The 26,369-nt window shown below is 40.1% G+C and overlaps 1 protein-coding gene and 1 long non-coding RNA gene across 2 annotated transcripts; one reads left to right on the top strand and one right to left on the bottom strand.

The window, feature by feature from the left end:
- Nucleotides 1-5,122: 5,122 nt before the first annotated feature.
- Nucleotides 5,123-15,958, bottom strand: sik1 (salt-inducible kinase 1). Its single transcript, XM_044216581.1, has 14 exons — nucleotides 15,344-15,958; nucleotides 14,614-14,809; nucleotides 14,404-14,520; nucleotides 11,210-11,273; nucleotides 10,894-11,055; nucleotides 10,274-10,398; nucleotides 10,054-10,177; nucleotides 9,745-9,965; nucleotides 9,169-9,318; nucleotides 8,949-9,059; nucleotides 8,561-8,786; nucleotides 8,217-8,471; nucleotides 7,900-8,089; nucleotides 5,123-7,716 (listed from the first exon to the last, which is right to left on the bottom strand). The coding sequence occupies exons 2-14, from the start codon at nucleotides 14,764-14,766 to the stop codon at nucleotides 7,200-7,202; spliced, it is 2,415 nt and encodes an 804-aa protein (XP_044072516.1). The 5' UTR covers nucleotides 14,767-14,809; nucleotides 15,344-15,958; the 3' UTR covers nucleotides 5,123-7,199.
- A 4,029-nt stretch (nucleotides 15,959-19,987) lies between these two features.
- On the top strand, nucleotides 19,988-25,785 carry LOC122885469. Its single transcript, XR_006380118.1, has 2 exons — nucleotides 19,988-22,673; nucleotides 23,002-25,785. It is a non-coding gene; the product is annotated as an uncharacterized LOC122885469 (long non-coding RNA).
- Nucleotides 25,786-26,369: the final 584 nt, after the last annotated feature.

The following is a 26,369-nucleotide window of genomic DNA, read 5'->3' as shown; positions in this document are numbered from 1 at the left end:
TAAAGTCAACACTTTTCATACAGTCAATTGGCTACCAAAAATACAAAATGACATCAGCATTACCATTTAAGTAAAAGTAAAAATTGGAGGTACTTGTAATTGGGCTCAGATATTGTACTTTTTACTCCACTACATTTATCTGACAGCTGTAGTTACTAGTTACTTTTTAGATTCAGATTTTACACACAAAATATGTAATCAGCTTTTAAAATATGAGGTATTGTTACAGATTAAAGTACAGGGTAACACTTTACTTTTTAGTATTTATAAGCACTGTATAAACATTTAACAAGTGGTTTATAAAACACTACAATGTAATTGTAAAGAAGTATGACCACATCACACCTGTTTTAGCCTCTTTACACTGGCTCCCTGTTGGTTTTAGGATTGATTTTAAGATCTTGTTGATTACTTTTAAGACTCTTCATGGCCTGGCCCCAGATTATATTTTAGACCTTGTAATCCCGTATGAACCATCACGTAGTTTGAGATCTTCGGGCAGGGGTCTCCTGTCTATTCCTGAGTCCAGGATGAAAACTAAGGGGGACAGAGCTTTTGCTATCAGGGCCCCGAGACTCTGGAACAACTTGCCCGAAGAAATTAGGTTGTCTGAGTCAGTGTCTTCGTTTAAGTCTGTTTTTACTGTTTATTTTATTGTTTTTGTGTATTTTATGTGTTTTATTTCTTTATATTTCGTCATTCACTGTGGTATTTAATTTTTCTTGTTGTGAAGCACTTTGTACTTTGTTTTGATAAGTGCTCTATAAATAAAGTTTTATTATTATTATTATTATTATTAATTGTAAGCAGATATTAACGTATTTGTCAGCAACTATAACTCCTCGTGTGGGTGCCCATAAGTGGATGCTGGTGTATAAACAGATAATGAATGACAATATAGTAAAGTAGAATTGTAATAATATAAAAAATATGTCATTATTGAAGTTAGTTAGAATTGCTGACACTAATACTGTATATAAATATGCACCTAAAATGTCCTTGTATCTGCATACAACTACATTATAGTGTGTTATAAACCATTTATTAAATGCCAAAATAGTGCTCATAAATACTTAATGAGGGGGTTAAAGTAAATTGTTACCCTCAATGGTATATAAAGTGGTAAATTAGTTCCACCTTGGCCACCTACACTCACAGGAGCCAAGTAATTTTACTTTTGATACTTTAAGTACATTTTCCTGATAATACTTTTGATGTATTGCTGCTTTTATGTAAGAAAAAGATCTGAATACTCCTTGGAATGCTGCTCGTGCATCTCCTCACCTTATTTAACTTTTCTCTGCTCCTCCTGTTCTGTTCATGCATGCAGAGAGTTGTGCAGCAGCGGGAGCTCAGGGACGACTTGTAATGGCCACACTGAGTCCTGTGTTTCTAACTATCCCAACCCTCAAGCTCAGTTTACATGCACAGATACACAACAAACCTCGCAGAGTTATAAACAGAATCACCTCTATATATCTGTCGCTGAGATGGATACTGAATACTCAACAGACAGACAAACACTGACTTCTCCAAGGACAATTCAGGAAGGCTTAAGCCCAAGTGGAAGCACAGTGGGAAGGATCATCTTTGCATTGTGATTACATAAGCAAACAACAGTATATCAACTTGCTATAAGTCTGATAATGTCAGTACATCAGATGTCAGTGTATGTTTAGATTTAAATGCGACCTCTGACAGTCACAGTCAAATCTAGGTCCACTACTCTTTAGTTTGCATATGCTACTATTATTATCATGCACAAGCTCAATATTAATTTTCATTGGTACATCGACGACACCCAATTGTATTTAATGATTGCCAAGAACAGTCCTTTATGTGTAAAATGCTGTGTGTATGTCACAATAAACAACATGTTATTGGTTCAAGGAAGCAAAAAGAGAACTGTGGGTGAAGAAACGTGAGTGTAAGCAACAGAAATGAAACATAACAGCAATATAAACAAATTTACAAAGCTGCTGCCAGAGTTTTAACCAAAGCAAATAAAAGAGCTCAGCTCAAGTTACATGTGTTTTTGGCTGAATTTACACACAGTACGAGTGTGGAAATCAACTTCCTGGAGTTTCAGAGGACAGCACGCCTGGTTTCGGTTCACAGCTCAACTTTCTCAGCTTTTGAAATAGCCTGACCAATACAGGATTTCTGTGTTGATATATTGGCCTATAGCCATTTAAAAAGAAATTTGTGACCACGTTATGTACTGAACATTTTATGTTGAAAAATAAACAGGACAGGACTGGTGGAGTATGTATGTAATGGAGACAGTTTTTAAATTACCTTGAATATATCTTTGGCATTTCTGTACTGACATGAGTTGTTACTTCAATATATGATCAATATATACACTGTACACCAACGGGGCTCCCTAAAAACTTTGTATTTTACCCAGATGGGTGTGGTTTTGCAGGACACAGGTTACTATGTTTAATTGGCACTGTCCGGTCATGCTAACATTAGACTGTCATGTGCCCCAACATGTGCCCCATATCATGTGCAATGAATAATACATATAATATGAGATCGGTTTATTTGATGCTTGTCAAGTATGAAGGCATACAGAATATACTGTTCATGTTTTCCTATAATTTGTATATTTGGTCTCACACCTATGTACATGGAAATTGATAGTCTGCCCTGTAAGCCCATTTGGGCAGGGCATCCTTTGATGCAAGATACTACATTGATATACAGAACCCCCATCTGAGGAGATGTTTGTTGTTGGACATCATTTAGTCCATTTAAATATCAATATATTTTAGCACTATTTAGTTGTACATATTTTCCAGTATAATGTTATGATGGTCAGTTTGAGAATTTATCAACAGTCAGGTAAAAGTCATTTGAAAATCTGCAGGGAGGTCTAGTCGCTGTTGAAGCCGTGCCAGCAGTGCAAGGAGCAAAAATCTAAGTGTATCTTCGTAAGTCGATGATCATAAAAATAAAAAATAATTTCTGTTTGAAGTTACATTTCGGTGTTAGGTAGGTACGGTATATTTGTTTTTATGTATTGTATTAATCCTTATGTAAGGCACATTAAGTTTCCTTGCATACAAAAGTACAACGCCCTCTCACATTTAGTGTTTTTGAGTTGTCTGTTTTCTGTTTAACACTCAACATTCAAACATGAAATATGCTATAACAACAACACACACACATATACATACATCTATAAATCAGATGGTCACACAGTGTTGTTGAGAGCGTGTTACAAAAAGCTTGTTAATACAACGTCACGTCCGCAGCAGGCAGCAGCTGATGACTGATGTGTTTGTGGCGGCTAGATGTCAAATGCACAGTGTTCCTGAACCCTCACGAGCAACTCCCCTGAGGGTCATATGCCAAATGTCAAGCCATATGTTGCATGTGCAAATGTGTGTATGTGTCAGTGAAGTGGCCCCTCACACTGTAAATCTGTACACGTAGCGAGCAGCAAATCAACACACTTGTACATTTAGAACAGGCTGTACGCTGTGTGAGGAATTTAAATGGAGTTTCACTTCTTCTCTTGTGCAACTGGAGATAATGAGCGAGCAGTGAGAGGAGAGCAGCAGAGTTCACTTGGCACATGGATGGTTTGGCTACTCATTTTGCTGTTGCGTCACTTGACTCCCACATAGCCTTTCCTGTCAAATGTCAGACACCTGTCCGTTCTCGGTTTTATGAATAACCAGCCAGCAGGAGGGTCATCGGGGTCCAGTGCATCATCACTCTGCGTCACAGCATTATCATAGGGTGCCAGTGTATCATCGGTGTGCCTCGTCATCAGTTAGTAGCAGAGGATGAGGCATAATAAAAAGTGTTTTGTCTGTTAGTGCAGTATTTTCTCCTTCTGTATCGTCCTTGCAACTTAGTCAAGCAGCTATCAAATGATTATATGATAAATGAAAACAGTATTTAGGAATACATAATGAAGCTTGTGTTGCACTAGAATTATTACTAGTAGTCTTTATTGTTACTGATGATTGCCAGTAATATTGACAAGTATTAATGCCTATTTAAGAAACAGCATCACTATTATGGACATTCTGCGGACTGAATTCACATTTCTTCAACATATGGATCATTAGATTCACAGATTCAGAGGTCACATGCTTATTCCAATACCTGCAGTGAAATGCAGATTTGCATAAGGCTGTGCTAAAGGATGAGTGTGCATTAAAAAGTAACAATTAGAATAAGATTATAAACAAGAATCAGAAAAATATATAAAAATGATAGAAATTCAAAATAAAAACTATAAATATATGTAATATCAGTATTAAAGTACTAAAGAGTTTCCCCTCGGGGATCAATAAAGTATTTCTGAAAGTGCATAGTGGCCTGGTTTATACGTGAGCTCTGCAATTTTCAGCATATAAAAATATAAGTCACAGGGCAATGCAATACAAGGCGCAGGATACACAGAGGTCAGAAGACAGCATCCTGAGCAAAGAAGCGTTTTCTGAGTCTCAGACGGAGGCATTTCAGAGTTATCTTAATTACGAGTTTCCTACTTGAGCTCTGATATATCCGACTTGGCACTTAATAATGTGTAAGTGCCTGTAAACAAAACAAATATCGACCCTAACACCAGCCACATCATTCAGTGTAATGTAACCCAAATTTAATGGAGATGGTGTATATTGTCAATACCCAGTAATTTAATCAACCAACTAACTCTGTAATCATACAACTATCTTGACGACGTGAACGCTTGCAAGTTATTAACATGGGAATCTTTTCCATTTCTACCATCAATCCTGACGTGAACATGAGCACAGACGCTGGAATAGTCCATTGATGAGGTGGCGAGGATCCTTCATAATCCTTTATTATTATTTTTAAACTGTGAACAGGAATGTTGTCAAAGAGTTCTTAAAGTCAAGTGTAGTAGAGTCATCTACAGTTAACACATCAAAATTTAAACAACAGACAGTTTAGGAAGTGAACTTTATTTAAATAAATAGCAACATAAATAAACAATCTTTCTTGAACTAACATTCTCTCTCCTTTCTTTTCTCCTTCTCTTCGCCCCTCCACACACACGCACACAGACACACACACACAGACATGCACATGCTCACACAGTCAAGTAACAAATCAGAAAAAAATTCAAATGAAATACTTCTTATCCAAAGTTTATCAAAAATTGTCATCTTACAGATTTGCATCAAGACTCTTAGTGTTTCAATAGTTTTTTGATTTTTTTTCATCATGAGAAAAAAAAATCAGTAATAAGAAATATGAATAAAGTGCAATTCTTGCTCCTGTTTACACGGCAAGTTCAAAGGTCAGATTCAGAGAAGAGTGAGAGGTCAGAGAAGATATCAAAAGGGCCTTCTGACTGAATGGCCAGTAACAGAGCCATTCATCTTTCTTTCTTCAGTGTAGCGATCAGAGATGAAGACCTCTAATCGTGGGTTTGATCACATAAAGGCACAAGTGTTGGTAGTGAGTGCAATCAGCCAAAAATAGTTGGATAGAAATAGCAACACTGCATGTTTCCAACATAGAACTGGGTTTGGAAAAACACTGCTCTTCTACAAGATGTTTCACAGATATGAGAGAACTAACTAAGCTTACAATATTACATCTCTTGCAGTTTTCTAATACATCATCTGAACTGACTGCACAAATAAATCAGCTTGTTCTAGCCACTTATGGACAACTGAAGAAAGTTCAACATCAACATACAACATGGTGTTGCTATGTTCTGATTTTTTTCCTTTTTCTTCTTCTTCTTTTCTAGAAAAGTACAAAAATGAATACCACCATGGTCCTGACAGTAAGCTAGAGATATCAACAACACGTGTAGCATTAGGATTTGGTGGCAGCGAGAGGTTTCTCACAGCAAAAGCAAAGGAGATCATGTGAAAATGCTAACTAACCACCGTGCTACATTTTGAGACAGCATTCAAAGTGAAAAGTCAGTAGTGTGTCTGTGATAGATCACCCATCTCTTGTGCTCTTCACTCTTTGGTAAAACCCAAATTCTTCCTTTCAATTAAAGAACTACAAGCATGCTGTGTGAGGAAACAGCATTTTGAAATGCCTTGAGTTTCTCCTCTCAATGTCTACAGTATAATGTTATTATGTTACATAACTAGTACCTGTTCTAGTCAGCTAGCTAGCACAGCAAACTGAAAAATTAAAGGTAATAACAAAAAAACCTCAGGCAAATCTGCATTTACATTTTGATCATCCTATGTAGAGCCTCATCTTTGTATTTCAATGTGAAATATTGCACTGTTCCAACGGTCTTTATTCTTCTGTCATTCCTCTGATATTCCGGGATTGATGTTTGTCTGTTTCCAAATTCTTGCCTGAGGAGGTAGTCCAAGCATCTAACAAGAAGGTGCTTACGGGAATATGGATCGATGTATCCACATATGTAAGGTGCTACCAAGCTGACTGATATACCTTTTGTGCTTTACTCAATAAGCGAGACACTATCTTTCCTTCAGTTCTGGCTGATGAGAAAGTAAAAGTCTTTTTGCAGTTTGAGGTAAAAGCAGCATTTGCGTAGCACAGAAAAAAAAATCACAGTTTCAATAGAAATCAAAATGAACTCCTTCAGTGAACGTTTGTAAGCTTAGGGCACTATACTGCATGTTCATTGCACTGCTACAGAGAAATGTCTCTTTAGAAAGGCGAACAACGTAGGAAAAATTGAGAAAAAAAAGAAAGAATTTTGGTCTTCTGTCCAGTCAAGTGAAAAACATCGAGGAAATGACACAAAAAGTGACTAAAAAAGAATGAGGAAGAGGGAGCCTTCCTGTATTCAAAAAAATCATATAGTTAACTTAAACAGCATCAAAACATATGAGACATAATTGTATCGGCTAAGTTCAGCTCTCATTTTATTCAAGTGAGTCCATCAGGGAGCTGGACGAGAGTCTTTCAGTCTATTATTGCTTCTCTGGCTGTCTGATACAGGTTTAACACCTTGTCCAGAGTTTGGTTATTGCTTAGTCTTTAGCTTATATGATATTAAAAGCATACACAACATACACACGTGTGTGGACACATTCTCACATGTGTACCACATGTTGTTAAATAAAGTGTAAATGTGTTGCTTGCATCTGGTTTTTGTTCTTTTTCCCCACTTCTGCTTTCTTTTCTTCTCGGCACTAAATCAAGGATTTTACTGCGAGTGTCTTTGACAGAGGAAACAATTGCTGGTCATGATGGCTGATGTTTTACTTCACCATCACACAGCTACTGAGCTGCTGCTGTGCAGCCAGACCCAACTCCTGCATGTCGGGATCTGTGCTGGAGGCCGAGCCCATGTTCCACATCGCTGGTTTGGACATAATGGTGAAGGTGCCCTGCGTTGCAGACTGGGGCTGCTGTTGGAGGCCGGTGTGGGGGTGAGGGTGGGTTTGCTGGCTGATGTGCAGACGAGCCTCAAGAAGGTAAGCAGCGGAGGCCACAGGGGACAGAGAAGAGGAGTAGCAGGATGAGGAGGATGAGGAGCAGCTGGAGGAGGAAGTCTTGAGGGTTTGTTGCCAGGGGCCGTGCTGTAGACCCACTGAAGCTTGCTGAGGAGGCAGGGCGGAAGGGGTGGAGGTGTCAAAAATGGAGGAGGAAGCAAACACGGTAGTAGGTGGAGGAGAGGGTGACTGTTGCTGGGTCAGAAAAAGCAGGGGATTCTGGGTAGGTCCTGTCTGAGCGGTTTGGACCTGAGGCTGGGGTTGGTGCTGGATCTGTAGCATCCTGGAAAACAGAGACAGAAGATCTATTTACATCAAAGTCTGACACTGTGGGCCGCCCCTCAGACAAAATCGACAACTGCCCCCCCCGTTTGAAAACTTCTGATCTAATATATGGAAATTATATATATATATATATATATATATATAATAACAGTGTGCTTGTATGTAAAATAGTGTGTCTCACCTTTGCTGGTGCAGCACCTCCTCCAGCATGATGCGGTGCTCAGAGAGGGCTGGACCCAGTGATCCACGGCTGCCGCGGTTACAGGAGGGTGGAGGAACAACCTGCCTCGTCAGACCCTTGATCTTGTTTAATCCCAAGAGCCCTTTAGTGCGTGTGTTTTTCCTCAGCTGCTGGCGGAAAGCTTTGAGGCCTGTGGAAAGGCATGAGAAAATGTTACACAATACTCCTTTGATCCTATAAGGTGACACATTAGACATGAGAAAAATGAAAATCAGAGTGGATAAATGACACTTGATTTCATGGCCGTGCTCCTGTACCTTGTGTGAGGGAGGTGTCAGAGGCTCTGCGACCCTCCTGGAAGCTGGCAGCAGGCAGGCTGGCCTGGGCCTGGGGCAGGAGGTGGGAGGAGAGGGCCAGGGGAGCTCCAGTAGGCAGCAGAACTCTACCTTCAGCCCCAGAGGCCAGAAGTGTTGACATCTCACCCATAGCAGCCTGCAAAGTGGGGGCTGGACTGGAGGAGGACTTCAGACAGCTGTCAGAAGAGGCACCATCTGAGGGACTGACCACAATACCTACAGAAACAGGACAGGGAAGAATTTAGACTGCATATCTGACAGAATGTGGCTTAACGTGCTATTTTACGTATGTATGGAATACTAACATGGAGGGTTGCACTGGTGGAAACGGGCTGAAACCTCAGCCAGCGTGTGTCTGCGGGAAGTGGTGGTGGGAGGGAGCAGGGGTCCGAGAGTTTGTGTTGCCTCCTCCTCCTCCAGGTCCCTGGGTCGCACCTCTTCGCTGATGCTCGTCTCCAGCAGGCTGTTGGGTGAAATGGAGCGGTTCCACAGCAGTCTGTTCAGGCTGGCCTCCACTGGAAACACCACCCGCTGAAACAGAAGGAGTTGGACTGTTAGCCACTGATTGACAGAAGACACATGGGGTGCAGTATTTGCCTCTGGTCTATTAGTAGATAAGTATCAGGGTGGAGGGTGAAGTCTCCTAACCTCTGAGCTGCTGAATGCTGTCAAGTTTTATCAAAATATGTTCACCTGGAACAATCCACCTTGATCATACTCCTTCTCCGAGTACACTGGAGGAGTGCTTTTGGCTGCAATTGAAAATGATGTGGTTCTAAAGCTGTCGGTGGACTCCATGATCACCTAAATGCAAGCAGAAAGCACACAGCATTTTAGACTTCAAGTTCAAGCTGCAGGTTAAATCAGAACTAGGTACAACTTTAAGATTAATGTTCCCAGCTGGAGTGCTCACCTCTGGGCCGGAGGAGTCGGAGGTGCTCCTGGGTCTCTGACTCCAAGTTCCACACTGGCGGCTCAGCTGCTGAGCGCGATGCTCTCTCACTCTTTCCAGCAGCAGGTAGTAGATAGCAGAGAAGTGATTGTAGCTGCTGCTCTGCAGAGACTAAAGAAAAGGACAGAGAGTAGATTAGTGGTTTTGCCGCTTTGTTTACCTTCTGTGGCTCTTAATGCCAGTTTATATCCATCTCTTCCTCTCTTTATAGCTTTGTTTAACTCTTCCCCTCTTATCTATTTCTTTCAATGAAAGCCGAGTATAACTATGTGTTTGGACTTGCTGCCCCTGTTAAGTATAATCGACAGAGCGAGAATTGTTTCTGCTTTTAAAAGCAGAACACTAATTCTCCCAACAAACTGAAATTTGATGCTAGACATGAGTAACTATCTTAAACCCCCACTTACTCACTACCCTCAAGACATAAGTCTCCTGAAACTGTAAACTGTGTATTTTTACTGTGTTTAACCTGCTCACAACTTACAGATAACAACAGCTTCACAAATTCACACCAAACGTTTTTTTGTGTTCAGTCACCTCGATAGTCCTTTGGCGGTCGATGCCCAGTGTGTTCATGATGCCCAGCACAGGTTCACTGTAGTCCCCCAGGTTTGAGTTGTACTCTGTCAGGGAATGGCTAAGGGTCTGGTGGGCAGCTGTTGGGTCTGCCAGCATCCAGCGGTGCTGCTTGATCTGGGCCACGCTGATCCTCCTGGCTGGGTCAACTACCAGCATCTTGCGGATAAGGTTTTCACAGTCTGGAGGACGTAAACAAGGATTTTGAGCTTTTTGAATTTAGACACAATTAGTAAGTAGCAGTAATGTTATGATTTGTGGCCATTATACCTTGGGACATGAAGAAAGGGATTCTGAACCGTCCCTCTGTGACTCTCTGTCTGAGTGCAGGAAGGCTGGGTCCATCAAATGGAAGAGAGCCGCAGACAAGAACATAAAGCACCACACCAAGGCTCTGTGAAGAAAATAGCAAAAAGGAGAATATTAGTATAAGAAGAAAATGAATGCTTCATTGAATATTTCTGTCTGCATTTTCCTTATATAAGCTTACCCAAATGTCCAGCTGAGGCCCCTCATACTCTTTCCCTTCAAACACTTCAGGGGCAGCATAAGGCGGGCTGCCACACCATGTCGACAGAGGCTCCCCTGCATTGTAGAAGTTTCCAAATCCAAAGTCTGCAAGACACAGACACAACGATTTTGTTATTCAAACTTGTTTGTTTTTCTCTACATTCCAGCGTGAGGAGCTCAGGGCGCTGGAAAACCAATGAGTCATAGACCCGATCATATCGAGGTAACGTTATAACTTATCGTCTCTCACACAAAAGACCAGTTGTCTTGCTCTGAGACTTAGGCTATAATATATCTTTATGCAAGAGTGTCTGTGTGCTGAAGTTATTTCCTCTGGTTTATATTAGCCTTGGCAAAATTATTGAATTATTCACACTTAATTAGCACAGAGACAGCACAACAATGATGTAATTAGAATGGTTTAAGAATCCCAAAGCTGTGAATACTTTCTTCAGGCAAAAATGAACATAATACAAAAACTGCAGGGAGGTACATAGAGATATTTAAAAAAGTAAATTAACACTGTCTCACATCGTACAACACCTTCCTGCCAGCAAACCAGTAACCATGGTAACAGTAAACGGTATATGGTAGACCTACCAGCCAGTTTGATATTCATATTAGCATCCAGCAACAGGTTCTCGGTTTTTAGGTCACGGTGAACGATGTGGTGTCGATGGCAGTAGTCCACGGCTGTAAGAATCTGCCAAAACTTTGTTCGTGCCTCATCTTCACTCATACGGCCATTTGAGGTCAGGTGGTCTGGAGGGAGAGAGAGGATATTTTAGTTCAGCTCAAGTCCATATTTGAGACAGAAATGTTGTGGTTTTCTATTTATCCGAGTATCACGATCAACAGATTTAGCCTACATTCATTTCTACAAGTAAAAAAAAATACATTTGAAAGCTGAACTCACCAAACATTTCTCCGTTCTTTGCGTACTCTGTCACAATGTACAGCATGTCTTTGGTCTCCATGACCTAAGAGAAAAACAGAGTGAAAAAAGCAGAAGTTTAAACAAACTGGGTCATTGGCAGCTAGTGTCTGGTGATGACGAAGAATACATTTTCAGAGTAAAACCTGCTCCAAGTTCTTCAGTGCGGCTCACTCCAGGCATCTCTGGGCATGAGACATTTTCTAACCACAAAAATCCCCTTCTCCATATACTTGTTCCGCACACACAAAACAACAACAACCTGGCTTTCCACGATATGCTCTCTTGCATAAGCCAGCCGTCAGTGACTTCCTGCATGCATTTTTATCAGGTTGTAAAACCCACTTAAACACGTAAACACAAACCCAGAGGGGAAACGCGTAAATGCACAACATTTACAGACACGGAAACTAATATCAAGTGGTTGGAAATGTTTTCCCTGAGGCTGACACTAGTTGGCAACAGATAAAAGTGTTGAATTTCAAGCTACCCCTACCTCTTTATTTCTAGGAAACAAAGAGACGGATTCACACGGGCTGTTCACGGATGTCTAGTGTATCAAAAACACCGTAAGCGCAATCACTCAGTGCTCAGCACACTATGTAGGCCGGAAAGACGCAATTCCCAATCCTTTCCTGGAGCTCTTGAAAGCATCCATTTCCCAGGAGAGCCCTCGGGGACAATGCAGTTAAGCAGAAACTCAACAAAGGAATTTTCATCAGATGACAAAGCCCTGTCTGGGTAATGCTGCTGGCCAACTTTGAATTAAATGTCACTAAATTCCACTGAATGGTGGAGATGAACTCTTTTCATTTCTTTTCCCCTTTAGAAAACCAAGCAAAGAATGATTCAATACACAGATGCCTCCAAGCGGTCTTTATCTGTGAGATAGGGCAGCTCTTAGGGGCGCTGTCACCTTGAGGTGCAGCTGATGTCACAGCTCTGAAGGCATGTTAAGGGCCCTCAAACCATCCAGAAGGTAAATTAACCTCTTAACATCCATAATTTCCCTTTTATTTGCCATAAAGTAGCTTTAAGGTTGTTGAAGCTGTATGATGTTTACACTGACCCAAGACGCCATGTTTTTATTGCTGCACCTTTCCATCAAACGCAAATATTTTAGATGTCTTCTGCAGCATTTTATACACATTTCCCACACTTCAGTCTGACATATTTCTCCACTAAAATTTAAAATACAACAAATATGGTCTTCACAGCTGGGAGAGTGGGGTTTAAGAGGATAAGAGGGGAGTGTGTGATTGATACAAGGTCAAAGAGAGGCTGAGACAAAGAGAAAAGGAGAGGCTTCGATGATCCTTGACTACAGAGGAAAAACACATTTTATTCTCATGAGACCGGTGGAAGCAGCAGCTGATTTCTCAAACTGCCGCTCCAAAACACTCTACTAAGAGGATGTAACCCTTGGATCACAAGTTGGTCTTATGCTACTATCCTCCCTTTGTACAGGAAAGAGTGGCCGCAGTGGTGAAGAGGGTTGCTTACCATCATCGAGTACCAACCATCTGACTAGCATCAACTCAGAAAACCCAAGGGCACGGAAAAAGATTAACAAGGATGCATCACATGCAGGATACAAACAGAGGTCATGCCTGTAAGACTTCTGTGATAGCACCTTTGACAGGAGTGGGGTAATAATAATCCAGTCTCATCCAATCTCTCTCTCTCTTATTATATTGTGGAAAAAACTGCATTGAGGTTTCATGTTCGACAGTTGCCACAGCTGTATCACCCATCCCTTCTTTTGATTAAATTGCATTTAAGCACCATTACACATGGCAATAATATTGTTGCATTCTCAATATCAAGATATTGAGCAAGCATACTTATACGAGGGCTGCCACTAACAATTATTTTCATTATAGGTGGAACTACCGATTATTTTTTCCATTAGTGAATTAATCATTTGGTCTATAAAAAGCCAAAATAGTTAAAAATGCATATCACAATATCTGAAAGCGCAGGGTGACGTCTTTAAAATGCTTGTTTTGTCTGACTAACCGTCATAAACACAATGATATTTAGTTTACAAAGAAAAGCAGCAAATTAATCAAATATCCAAATAGTTGCCAATTAATTTTCTGTTGATCAACTGATTCGGTTTCAGCTCTACATTATACTGATATTTGATTCTGTCAGTATCACCAAGCTCTACTGTGTATGATGGGGTTTCCAAGGAATAATGTCATGCTCTTATTTTTGCAGACATGATTTCACAGTAAACACTGCTCAGCTGCCTGAAACCGGACATGAGGTAATCCTCCTCAAAAAGAGCAAAACAATCCAGAGCTAGACAAAGGGCAGAAAAACTCCGGAGTAAAAAAGCAGCTATGCAAAGTGCATTGTGTGTTTGTTTGCGTGGGTGTGTGTTTGTGTGTTTCTTGCCAGACGCGTGCCACGCGGCTCGCATGGCCAGCTGAGGGGGAAAAAGCGGATTCTTTCCACTAAGTCTTCAATTTGATTAGGAATAAAGCAGCGCTTTGTGGGGTGGCTTTCACGTGACGCACAGACAAATTGCACTTGGCTTTAACAGACGCTAATTGGGCTTAACGCTCAGACCTGAGGAAGTATCTTTAACCAGCACTCTCCTGACTGTTCTCTGTTTCCCATATCTCTGCAATCACTTCTACCATTATATAACAACACAAAACATCTGAGAGATGCATTGTTCCCAGCACTGACTGCTATTCTCACTCTCACTCTCTAACACACACACAACTGCAGACACGCACAGAGGGAGGTCAAAAGGGATTGCACTAAAGCTGTTGTGCTTATGATTCAATGTGCTCTGAGAATAATCTTTATTTATTTTTTTTGAAGCACTTTTCCAAACCCACTTAGATAACAAATGCCCCTTATTTTTGCCACGCGTAATGGCACTGCTGCATCCACATATCAACAATAATGAGGCACGATGCTCTGCACCACAACATTGTTACTGAGGGGAAATAAATTTGTCCCCATTTTGCAAAGCTTTCCACACCATTGCATTTTACTCTAATGCATGCGTTCAGACTGGCTCCCTGCACATGGAGCCGTCACAGACCAGGCTACACAGGTTGAATAACACACTGCTGCACACACTCACCGCTCTGCACACATACAAATACATGCATGGCCAACAGCAACACTGCAGAGAGATGAAAGATAATACACACCTGGTAGAGTTTGATGATATGGGGGTGATTTAGCAGCTTCATAATCTGCACCTCTCTGTAAATTTTCTCCAGGTTGGAGGGGTTCAGTCTGGTCTTGTCAATGATCTTAATGGCCACCTGATAAAACCAAAGGACAATTAAAAAATTTAAAGATTATGCATCTTAAAAAACTGCAAATACAGTCACACAATTAGGAGGAGAGCTGGTGACCTGTGTTTTGGTGACTTTATGTTTGGCCAGTTTCACCACTGCAAAGTTTCCCTTCCCCAGCGTGCGGATGATCTCGTAGAAGCCGACCTGCAGGGGCCTTCCCTGGGGAGGGCTGGACTGAGCCCCCTGGCTGTTCTCTGTCATGATCACCATGGTGGTCTGGAGCTACAGCGTTGTGATAGTTTAAGGCTAGTACCTGCAGAGACAAGGACAGCTGTATATTTCATTGTTTTTTATTAGAATATTAACATATATACTTTACATGTTTACATTACATTCATTTGGCAGATGCTTTTGTCCAAATCAGTTTATAATAAGTATACACGGTATATATGTGAGCCTATGTGCGGGTATGTATGGTGCAGCAGTGTGAAAACCTTGTATAACAAACGAGTTCAGTAGGACAAAGTATACGCTTACTAGCCTGGAGTGAGTGAGGTGCAATCAAAATTATCTTCACAGTTTTATTGTCAAAAGAAAATTATTTGAAGCGTACGTAAATACGTATACGGCTTGAAAACATTTGAAAGTACATTTTCTTAATCTTTAAATATACTTTAGTTACAAAATGCATGTAGGTTATTTTTCCACTGTTCAACAGAGCCGATCAAATAGAAAGTAAAAGAGATGAGAAATCGACATGACTAAAACCGAAAGATAGCAAGAAGAAAATTACAAAATTATCGTAAAGGAAATATCAGGCAGTAAAAATCTGAGAGTCTCGTCTTACCTTAAAGAGCGGACATAAACCACTTTCTCTCACAGTTCAGGCAGCTTTCAGAAGAAACGTAAACCATTCCACAACCAGAGCGACGTCTCAACAACACAGCAAAGAGGAAACACTGTAATAAAAAAACTACACGAGCGGAGCAACTTTTTTTCTCCCGTCCTTACTCTGAGTTCATACAACAAGTCTTTCGGCCCGGGACTGTGCTGCGGCCGGTGTGTGCCTGTGCGCTCCGCCGGAATGCAGAGCACAGGGCTTCGGCACTCACAGGGGGGAACTCCTCCTTCTCCTCCTCCTCCTCCCTCCGCCACCATAACAAATTGATACCCACCTTATTAACGTCACACCCGCGTCAGAGCTCCGAGCTGGGTGCAAGGCAAGGCCGGACCCGAGCGCAAGGCACGGGTTGCCGGGCAACGACGCGGCTCTGGCTCACGGTGACGCGAGTGCTGATGGAGGGGTTGCTTGGAGATGGGGACGATGACGTCAGTCGTGGAGATATGTCACCACGTGATGTTTCCCTCTGCCGGGCTGTTGCTCGCGGGCTGCCTAGCTCGTTACACCTATTTTATGCAGTCTATACTTACAGACCGGCTGCGCGCGCGGCTTCAGCACAAACAGAAACAGGAAGCAACTGGTGATCATCGGTTATTAGATAGTTTTTAGTTTTTTTATTGAGTAAACCACATTATATTAAATTATGCTCTATTTTATCCTATTCTATATATCTAACTATATATATATTCATACACATATACTAATATACTACTACATATATACATTATCTCTCTCTCTCTCTCTCTCTCTCTCTCTCTCTCTCTCTATATATATATATATATATATATATATATATATATATATATGTCACAGCAAAATCCTAATTCTTCTATTTATGTATTTATGTAAAAAAAATGTTTTTTTATTTCACACTTGTTTTGGCAGTGTATGAATTTGAATTTGTATTATATGTATAATTCTGTTTAATCTTCTCTATTCTATTCTCTTTTTCTATTGTACATTGAGTATTGAATTGAATATATATTCTGGTCTAATTCTATGTAGTTTCCATTATTCTATATTTATTATTTATCATTCTGGGCTTCTACCTTCTCCATGTGGCCTATTCAGCTTATATTAGTATATTATAATGCCTCCCTTAATGGTACAGGCTGTGAAAAATGGAAACAGAAGACTCGCTCCATTAGCAAACATGAAAGCACATGATTGGAATTTCCAGTATCACTTTATAAAAAGTAATGGTTCATGGTTAATCAATAATTTAGTAATACTTTATAGGTCAATTATAAGCAATGAAGACAAACTTTTGGGTTGTTGGTTGTGAAAAATCCCTTTGGCTGGTGTTTGTCCTTTCTATAGACTATTGTAATGCTGCAGTTATAAATGCTGGGAATGGATTAATAAATTCTTATGAGTTTCTCACTTTCTACTGGTGATCAAGTCCGTAGTTATAAATGTTTATAAGGCACTAATAAAAGGATAAAATCTATCACGGCATAAGTGTAAATAAGTTGTTGATAAATTAAGTGTGGTCTAGATTATCTGCAGCAGTTTTCTGGAAATAAGTGGTCAAACAGCCTAAAGGAAGTAAAGAGATTATTTAAAACTTATAAACGTTTGATTAAGGGTGCCTTGTTACATATCTATCCATTTACACCATCTACATCTCCAAATATTAAATGATGAATGTGAATGAAATTCAAGGTCACGTGGTCACAAATGCATCACTTTAATTGGAGGACTACTTTATCTAGACTACTTGTTCGTTGTTAAAAATCTCAGTTCTTTAGATTTTTAGGCAGAAAGGAACAGACAAGACATGCAGAAAAATAAGGGAAGGGCGAGCGTTTGCCTAAGAATGAGGAAAAGAGTTGCATGAGAACCAGGAGACAGATCAATAAAGGCAACGTGCATAAGTGTACACGCACATGAGTGCTTACATTCAATGTACACTGTCAGATGTCTAAATACATGTCCTTGTTATTGATGCATGCAAACGAGTGGCTGACTTTCAGTAATGACAGGGCTGCTGTGTGTGGCTTCCTTCACCTTTTCTCCTCCCAGACTGAGCAGCTGCTTAATGCTTATTAGGGATTTTCCTGTGGAGCTGCCATTTTGCCAATCAAGACAAAGAGAAAAACACAATCCAGGTCATTAATACAATGTATAAGAAAACAGGTGATGTCCATGGGTGGAGGTTAAAGGGGTCTGTGTTTGTTGGGGGGTAACCCGGCTAAAAATCAAGATTCATGAATTGAAACTGATATTTAGGCAGTCAAGCTGAGAACATATACAGGATGTCAAAGTTACACAAAGATGTCGGGACAATCTGGCCTGCAAGCAGTGTGGCAGAGACCGTAAGAAGACCAAATAAAAGGAAACAATTATAACACATTTCATAACGACTGCTTCACTGTAGTTGTTGTGCATATGACAATAAAGAACTTGAACTTTCAGGTGGTGGACGTACTGCAACATTTCATAGCGTGCATAGAATAAAAGTCTGTGCGGGTGGGTGTAAATACCAAATATCAACCTCAGTAGAGAGACAGATCCTAACCTCCCACACTCTGAAATGTTAAAGGAATGCAAACTGCATGCAAAATGTCTCAACTGAAAGGTCACGCAATATTATGATGCACACTTACAACAAAACCACACAGCCCACTCTGCTCCTCATCTCACAGTTTTCATAACCAAATGTCTCTACCTGGTGCCATTTGAATATCTGTCTCACTTGCATGCTACCGTTGTTGTATTTCCTGAGTGTGGGCAAAGCAGACACAGTTATATAAACTGTATTTACCTGAGTCAGATTGTCTGACTGGACTTAAAGCTCTAACCTTTGCTGAACAGCAGCCACTGGAGTAATTACAAGATAATGGTACATTGACTTTGCCTTTATTTCTCAAGTTTCTGTTCAGTAACATGAATGGATGTTATACAGAGTCATAAAATCAGCAAACATACTCATTCAAGTCAGTTAGACAGCAGCTATCTAAAGTTTGCTAACATTAGCCACCATAAGCTACAGTACTGGTCATAAGTGAGGCTGTAGTGGTAGTGTAATGAAATAAGCAAGGGTGTCTTTTATTGCTAATGAACATAACTTTTCATTTGCAAGAGGAAGAATGTGTTATTGTTTCTTTTAAAAACGTTAAAATCCTTCACTTTCACTCTCCCTCGCAAACTTAGGCCCTGATGTGGGGTCAAGTGGTGACAGTAGTTTGTGATGCTAAACTACAACATATGCAGATCATTTTGTTTTTTATTTTCCAAATAAATGAATAACCCTAAGAAAATATAAGTTTGTCCAGGAGAGTTGAGAAATGTGTTGAATGTGTTGAACGTGCGCCAGACCACATTCAGCACAAACCAGTCTCACATATGAGGGGCCATACAAGCCATAATACATTCTGGCCCTCTTTCACACACACATTTTCCTTTCACGCCTTTTTAAAGCTCACATTAATTTATTTTCATTCTTACACCCAGACATTTTCACTCTCATATTTATTATTTTAACGTATAATAATAATAATAAACATTTGCTGTCATGCACATGCAGTCAATGTATGCATTTAATATTATATATAATATATATATATATATAGAAGAAAATGTATGCATGTAAGAGAAGAATGTATGCATGCTTTGAAACAGTATAGTGGAAACGGATGGCAGCTCATTTATCACGCTGTGATTGGCTGAGAAGTTCGAGAGGAGGGGGCAAGGAGAGCGTGATTTACATCTGCATACAGATCGTCATTCTTCCTCTCGTCCGCTGTAAGCCTCTGGCATCACCGCAAACCTACAGCAAAGGCCTCCATGAGCTCCATGAACTCTCAGCAAGTAAGTCTGTTTATCTCTGCCGTTGTCTTCTCACATAGATCTGGGCTGATTAAAATGAACGTTTAACTGACATTATGCTGGTCTGGCAGAAGCTAGCCATGTGACAGCTATCTAACGTTAGGCTCTATGTGAACAAACAACAGCAGAGAGAAACAGACTTGTGGTTTGGGAGTTCCAGGTGAACTCCAGGTGAACTCCTGAAAGCCATCATCGTAGATGTGTGGTCATGTCAGAGGAACTGCGGCCCTCTGTCATGACATTTCTTCAGACATACATACATTTTCTTTTTACATACATATATTATATGTAATATTAGTGCCAGAATGTATTATGGCTTGTACGGTCCCCCATACTCACAGGCACAACTTCTCTTCCCTGGAAATGACACAGATATTGCCCTCTCTCACAGTCTCACTCTCAGTTTCTGCCTCTCTCACTCTCTCACTCACACACACAGACGCACGCAGGCATACGCGCACGCACACACACACACACACACACACACACACACAGCACTGTATGGCTTCTTATGGTACCATTAATTTGTTAACACAAAACAGTCACAGTCCACATACGTTTTTTAATCTGTATAAGTGTGTGCATTTTTGTATATATTCCTCAATATATATATATATATATATATATATATATATATATATATATATATATATATATATATATATATATATATATATATATATCAGTCAGGATATCTACAAAGAAATACAAATGAATGGTTGTTTTGTCTTTATCAGTGTTAACTAAAAACAGGTGAGTTATCTGGCACGTTTCACTGCACATTCAGTTTGCTACCACAAGGACAAAGCCACATCCAGCCACATCTTTGGTCTGTTTTCGTGTGCCTCTGGTACCCTTTTGTCAAATGTGGGTGCTAAAAGGTCAACTCAAGGTGTGTTTCAGCCTCTTTAAGCACTTATTTGAAATTTGAAGAATCATACTTTCCTGTGCAGACTGTCAGTAAACAGGGGGTGTATGACAGGATGTAATGAGTCATGCTTTTCACGCGTGCACTTGCTGTTTGCAGAAGTAAGCATGCTGAGGTATTTATGTTGCATCTTTTCACTACTCAAACTAGTTGCTGACTATATTATTGAAAACGTCAATAATGGCAGGAATGCAAGCTTCAAAGAGAACCAAAGATGTGATTCCTTCAAAGTGGAGATCAAACATTCACTTCTGTTAATCTGATGTCATGTAATTATGTCTATCTACCAGATCTAATTTAATTCAAATGTCCCCTGGCTGCTCTTTTCAGGTCCATCTGGACTTCAAGGTCAGGATCACAAGATTGCAGAAAATCCTTTGATGGTGAGATGTGTTAGATTAAACCTGACACTGCAGGAGAAAACAAATCCCATACTTTTAAATACATAAACTATCCATACATCTAGCTAAGTAGCTAGATGTATGTAGGTATGTAGCTAAAATTACATACTTATGCTATACTTGAAATGTTAGTTTTCACATCCAGTGGTTTGTTCAGCTGTAGAATCACTGCTTTTCTTTTCTCATAGTTGCTTATGTATGACTTTTCATACAAACTTTTCATATAAACTGTCCTCGCAAAGACCACTGACTGCAGTGACCTCTGTGTTGCACATCACAACTCTAAGTGTGATACTGTGTGCTCTCCGGAACATCTGTTGAACCTGACCTTGTCTTACCAAAGAGTCGGCCTGGCTCTTTGCTGAATCCTGAATTATCTCCAAAGCGCACCACTGCACCACTGATATTTCTATAATGTTTGACTACATTTTGATAAATGAAACAAGTGCAAGGTAAATATTTACAACATACATATTATATTTATATATACAATGTGATTTAGCATGCTAACATAACGTGCAACACTTTGGTGTTATGTTTAGTGCTGATTAGAGAATATTTGTATTCTAACTAAGATGGTGAACATTATATTGAGCATTGTCAATGTTAAATGGACTGTACTTATATAGAGAGTTATATATATACTTATATAGACTGTACTCATATAGAGCCTTTCTAGTCTTTCTGACTACTCAAAGCGCTTTAACTACATATCACACTCACAATTTGGGGTTCAGTGGACAAGGACACTTCGAGCTTGTCAAGCTGGGATCAAACCGCCAACCTTCTGATTGGTGGACGACACACTCTACCACTAAGCCACAGTCACCCATTGTTAGCATATTAGCATAGCTTAAAGCCCTGCTGTGCCTAAATACAGCCTCACAAAGCCGCTAGCATTGCTGTAGTACTGTACTATTAGTTACTCTGTGTATTCTTGGATACACAATCAACTGTGCAAACACATATATACTACATGTATATAACTTTTGCATATGCAAAAGCAACATCATCAGTGTGTGCATCTACATGTAAATGATTAATGTCATGTGACCATCCCTGTTTATTGTAAAAATGTGGGTGTAACCTACCAGCATATCTTTCACAAGGTCAAAGCCAAAACAAAACAGATAAATAAACACCTTTTAAACCATTATTATTCATTGCATAAATAATACATGATGCAAATATAGTACTGCTGAGGCAACATTGCTCTGAATGTTGCTGTCCCGATTGTTTGCAATTTCTCTCAGGTCATTGGATTTCAATAGCTGCCTCCTGCGTCCATGTCGAATCTCTGACACAGATTGTACTGGAACCGGCTTTCATAATCACCACAGAAACACTCCTCAGCTTATACTCATACAAAAGCTCTTAGACCTGACATTCCTGTTTTGAAAGTGTAAGGTGTGTGAGATTTTACTCTCTCTGAGTATAGAAGATATTTAGCTCATATTTAATAGAATAGAATAAAATGCCTTCATTGGCATTGTACAACGAAATTTGCTGTGCAGCTCCTAAAACGATTCATTTAACATTTCACACATAATCATGCGCACACACACATATACGCACATGCCCATTAAGTTAAATAAGTAATAATAAAAAGATTAAAAAGAAGCGGTATAAAAAAGAAAATGTTATTGCACATTTCCTCATTGGATGGAAGTACTATTCCAGTTGTTAGTCCTGTGGTGTGGAGTGTTGTGATGATGTGAGGGGGGGGACATTGTTTTGTGGAGTTCAGTTCAATGATGGCTCTGGGGTAAAAGCTGTTTTTGAGCCTGGAAGTGTGGGTCTTTAAAGGGACAGTTCACCCCAACTGATTTTGGGGTGAACTGTCCCTTTAAGGCCCTGTAGCACCTTCCGGCTGGCAGCAGAGAGGAGAGATGATGATAGAGGTGAATTGCATCCTTCAGAATGCTGCTGGCTCTGCGGAGGAGGCGTGATCTGAAGGTGTCTTCCAGTGCGGGCAGGGGAAGTCCGATTATTTTCTGGGCTGTGTGTATGACTCTCTGGAGAGCTCTTCTGTCTGCTGCTGAACAGCTGACATACTGACAGTATGTCGGTACACTATAGAGCAGTGGTAGAAGGACACAAGCAGCTTCACGGACAGGTTGGTTTTCCTAAGTGTCCTTTGGAAGTAGAGCTGCTGTTTAGACATACAATTCTTATTTTCTTGCTTCTTGCTTACTTTCTCATTAAATATGGGAAAATCAATGTCTAAAATGGGATTATTCTTATTGTATACTACCTGCTGTTGATGTTCCACTTACAGACCTCCATTTGTCCATTTATTTTGCTCCTTGCTTTTGCAACCTCTGACAGTCTGTGAAAAGCTCCTTTGTCTGATTATTTGGTGTCATTGTGTCTTGTGAAGGACAAGGGTACCATTCTTCTTTGGTAATTAACGCCGGTCCATCTACGCTTGTTGTCTTTGGCAGGCGGGGGCTGTCCTCGTGAGCTTGTGCGTCAAGCTGTCATCCAGGAGGTCAAGCACCAGTCCTCCTCAAACAAACAATTCCAGTGATGAAGGCCTTACAGATTTCTCACTCACACATGTTTTTCTCAAGGATCGAAAGAGTTTGTGGTTCGAATTCTCGTATAAATGACATTTATTAGTGAAAATAAGTCATTGGTTTAAGATGTTCCAACACCCATGTGTTTCATTTAGTTTTAACTGGAAAATTAAGCCATTTCTGACAGAAAATAGATTTAGTATTGTATGGTTGTGGAAATACACAATATCGCCTTAGAGTCTGTGATTTACTATATAAAAAATAAATTATGATAATCATCTGATCATTTGGATGGTTTTCCACAGCAGCAGTTTAGTGGTACAGGCCCAGAATGTGCCTGAAAGCTGGAAAATACACTGATTGATGTGAATGATTTTCACAGTCTTTCCACTCATGGAAGGAAGCACAACATTAAAATGGATAACCCTGATTTTCTTTAACTTACACTAAAAACAAGAAATAAGCCAAACTTATCTGCTAACTGGCTAGGGACAGCAGTTATTCTTACATTGCAGGCTATGTGCAAACAGAGCATTATGGTACAGAAACACTGCTCAGCAAATGGCAGGTTGGCACAGGTTTTTTATTCTTGTTTATCTTTGAGCCGGCACCACGAGCTAGCTGATAGCAAGGCTGAAAAAGACTGAACCGCTAGGCAACAGCACGGCTAGCGAGGTAGCCATGCTTTCTTAACCTCTTGGAGACAATGATAGCAAACATAAATCAAAGTGTCCTTGCTGTCAACAGTAGCCAGCAGAGCCAGGTAGGTATATTTGTGTTATATTTGCTGTCCACTAATGTCAGTCAAAACCAAGTCACTAAGCTAGTTATTAGCAAAACTGTATGGATTGGCCAGGGCCTGCAAGATTTGTTCACACTTTGGTTTTTGTACAGCATAAATAAAAAAATAAAAAAACATATAAAAAAATGTACATGTAAACATGTTAATATGGGAGCTTCAGAGTTGCTGGTAGGCAGGTTTTGTTACCTTGGACAGAGCCAGGCTAGCTGTTTCCAGTCTTTGTGCTAAGCTAAGCTAACCAGCTGCTCGCTGTAGCTTCACATTTATCAGACAAAACTGAGAGTGGTATCGATCCTATCATCTAACTCTCGGCAAGAAAGCGCATTTCCCAAAATGTCGAGAAACAGTACAAAGCTGAAGTCATGACGTCACCGCCAGGTCTCTGTTCCACAAGCTTCTGTATCTCAGTGCGATCTCTTATTCAACATTTGTTTCAATGGTCTTTCTGAAAATATGAAATGTGCTCCTGGGTTTACTTTACGTAATCAGCATCCACTACAGCACCTAGCACGCTATTAAAAGTAAACACTTACTTGTGAGCATACAAAACCTATAGCTCCCATGAAAATTTGTAAGCGCAGCAGCTTGGGTCCATATCCATAAAACTCAACAGCGCTCTCTTCTAAAGTCATTTTCCAAACTTTTTAGCTGTAATCGCTGCAAAACATTTCTACACTGTTCAGTTCTGTCCTGCTGTTATTACAGACATGTGACTCACCCATGGACTTTACATTTATTCATTTGGCAGACACGTCCAAAAGACATACAAATCTTTGGTGGAGCTGTTTAATGGGAAATGGTGTTCATTAAAGGCTGCTAAAACACAGAAATACTGATTAAACAATGATATCAGATTGTTTTTCCGCTCTGTTCCAAGGATGGATTTTTAGTTATTTGCGTTGTTATGAATGTCAATGTGATTTTTATATCAGCTGAATAGAGTGTATTAGTGTTTATATTGGATTTTATTTTGATGTCAGTGATGGTGGCTGCAGCCATTTTGCCTTAAGTTTGTTTTGTAGTTCTTTTCACCAAGTGGGAGATATTTTAGTCAGTCAAAAGTTTACAATATTTTTGACTCTCGAATTACACTCGAATTACAGCTGGACTGTGAATGTTTTTTTCCACTCGGCTACTCATGATTATGTTCTGAACAATGTGATATTAAGGCGGTGTTATGCGTTTGTAATTTGTGGGGGTTTTTTGGCTTAAAGGTAAACAGGTCACATAAACTCAAGACACAGGGAAAAGTAAAATGATCTTCATATGCAAAGCCATTCAATACCCCTAATACCTGGTGGCTTTACAGTAATCTGTTTTTATGATCACCATTCATAACAGCAACAAAAGCCTTTTCTGCTAAAGAATGCACAGTCTATTGTACTATCAGCAGAGCCGCTGATACAGTAATCCAGTGGTGTCAGTATTTAAGATGTAAATACCTGGCCACTACCTGTATCTGCACATCAGGCTTAACAGAGCCTTTATGAATGCTTATGTGCGCAAAAGCCCCTCTGGTGACGGAGCCATGTGCGTCATACCACGGATCAGCCTATTATTCAGGGCTGAGGGTGGCAGGGGAAGGGGATGTGGGGTAAAGAAAGGTGATAGTAAGCTTGACAAGGGGAATGAAACAAAAAGTGGATAAAGCACAGTGAAAGACTAAATGAGTGGATACAGTTCAAAAGATGAAAAATGGAGTGAAAGAGAGCATTAAACAAAGAAATGGGAGATGATATAGAGAGGAGAGGGTCCAAAACAGAGAGAGCAGCGAGGAGGACATTAGAAAGAGGTCAGCTTTGAATGAAGCAGGATGATGCACCTCTCGTAGTGATTTAGTGATGTAATGCTCTTATTCGACCGCTCCTAAAACATGGAGAGTGAATTAAAAAAAAATTTAAAGTCTGGGTCAGTTTTATTTGTCTTTTTTTCTCCAATCCACCCACAGCTTTTAAATGCAGTACAGACACCGACATGCACAGTCACAAAGACACACAATCTGAACTAACAGAGGATTTACAGAATTGAGCTGCTCATGATGAAATGGGTTTGATATATGGGACAGTGGAAAATCAGTAGAAAGGCAGGACCTGATTAAAATCATGCATAAAACAAATAAAGCCATCACAGCTCCACCAGACTGCAGGATGTAGAGGGGGATAAGGGAGTGAAACTATGAGAGTATTGGGGATTAAAAATAACTTCATGTGAACAAACAAGACTAAGAGCTAACATGCTGATGTTTAGCAGGTATAATGTTTACCATGTTTACTATCTTAGTTTAGCGTGTTAGCATGTTGAAGTTGCCAGTATGCTTGAGTCGAATAACTTCGGAAATCCCCTCCCCCACATTTCTGATGTCGGAATTGGTGGGGCTGTGTCAGACCATTTTTGTGTTTCCGACACCGACAATCCGACATTCACACCCACTTAACATCGTATTGGCCAGGTGAGAGGAGGTGAGAGTTTAAACGTCTCTAGCTCTCTTTTT

The sequence above is a fragment of the Siniperca chuatsi genome, linkage group LG12, assembly GCF_020085105.1.
Source record: "Siniperca chuatsi isolate FFG_IHB_CAS linkage group LG12, ASM2008510v1, whole genome shotgun sequence".
NCBI classification, from domain to species: Eukaryota; Metazoa; Chordata; class Actinopteri; order Centrarchiformes; family Sinipercidae; genus Siniperca; species Siniperca chuatsi.
The sequence above is the reverse complement of the archived record's forward strand: the minus strand, read 5'-3'. Positions and strand labels throughout refer to the sequence as shown.

What these genes read in the sequence shown, in the direction of transcription:
- sik1 (XM_044216581.1), bottom strand. Translation starts at nt 14,766, where the DNA reads ATGGTGATCATGACAGAGAACAGCCAGGGGGCTCAGTCCAGCCCTCCC. An exon ending in ATATCATCAAACTCTACCAG is followed by an intron (nt 11,274 to 14,403) that starts GTGTGTATTATC and finishes TTTTTCTCTTAG; the next exon opens with GTCATGGAGACCAAAGACAT. An exon ending in TATGAATATCAAACTGGCTG is followed by an intron (nt 10,399 to 10,893) that starts GTAGGTCTACCA and finishes TGTGTCTTGCAG; the next exon opens with ACTTTGGATTTGGAAACTTC.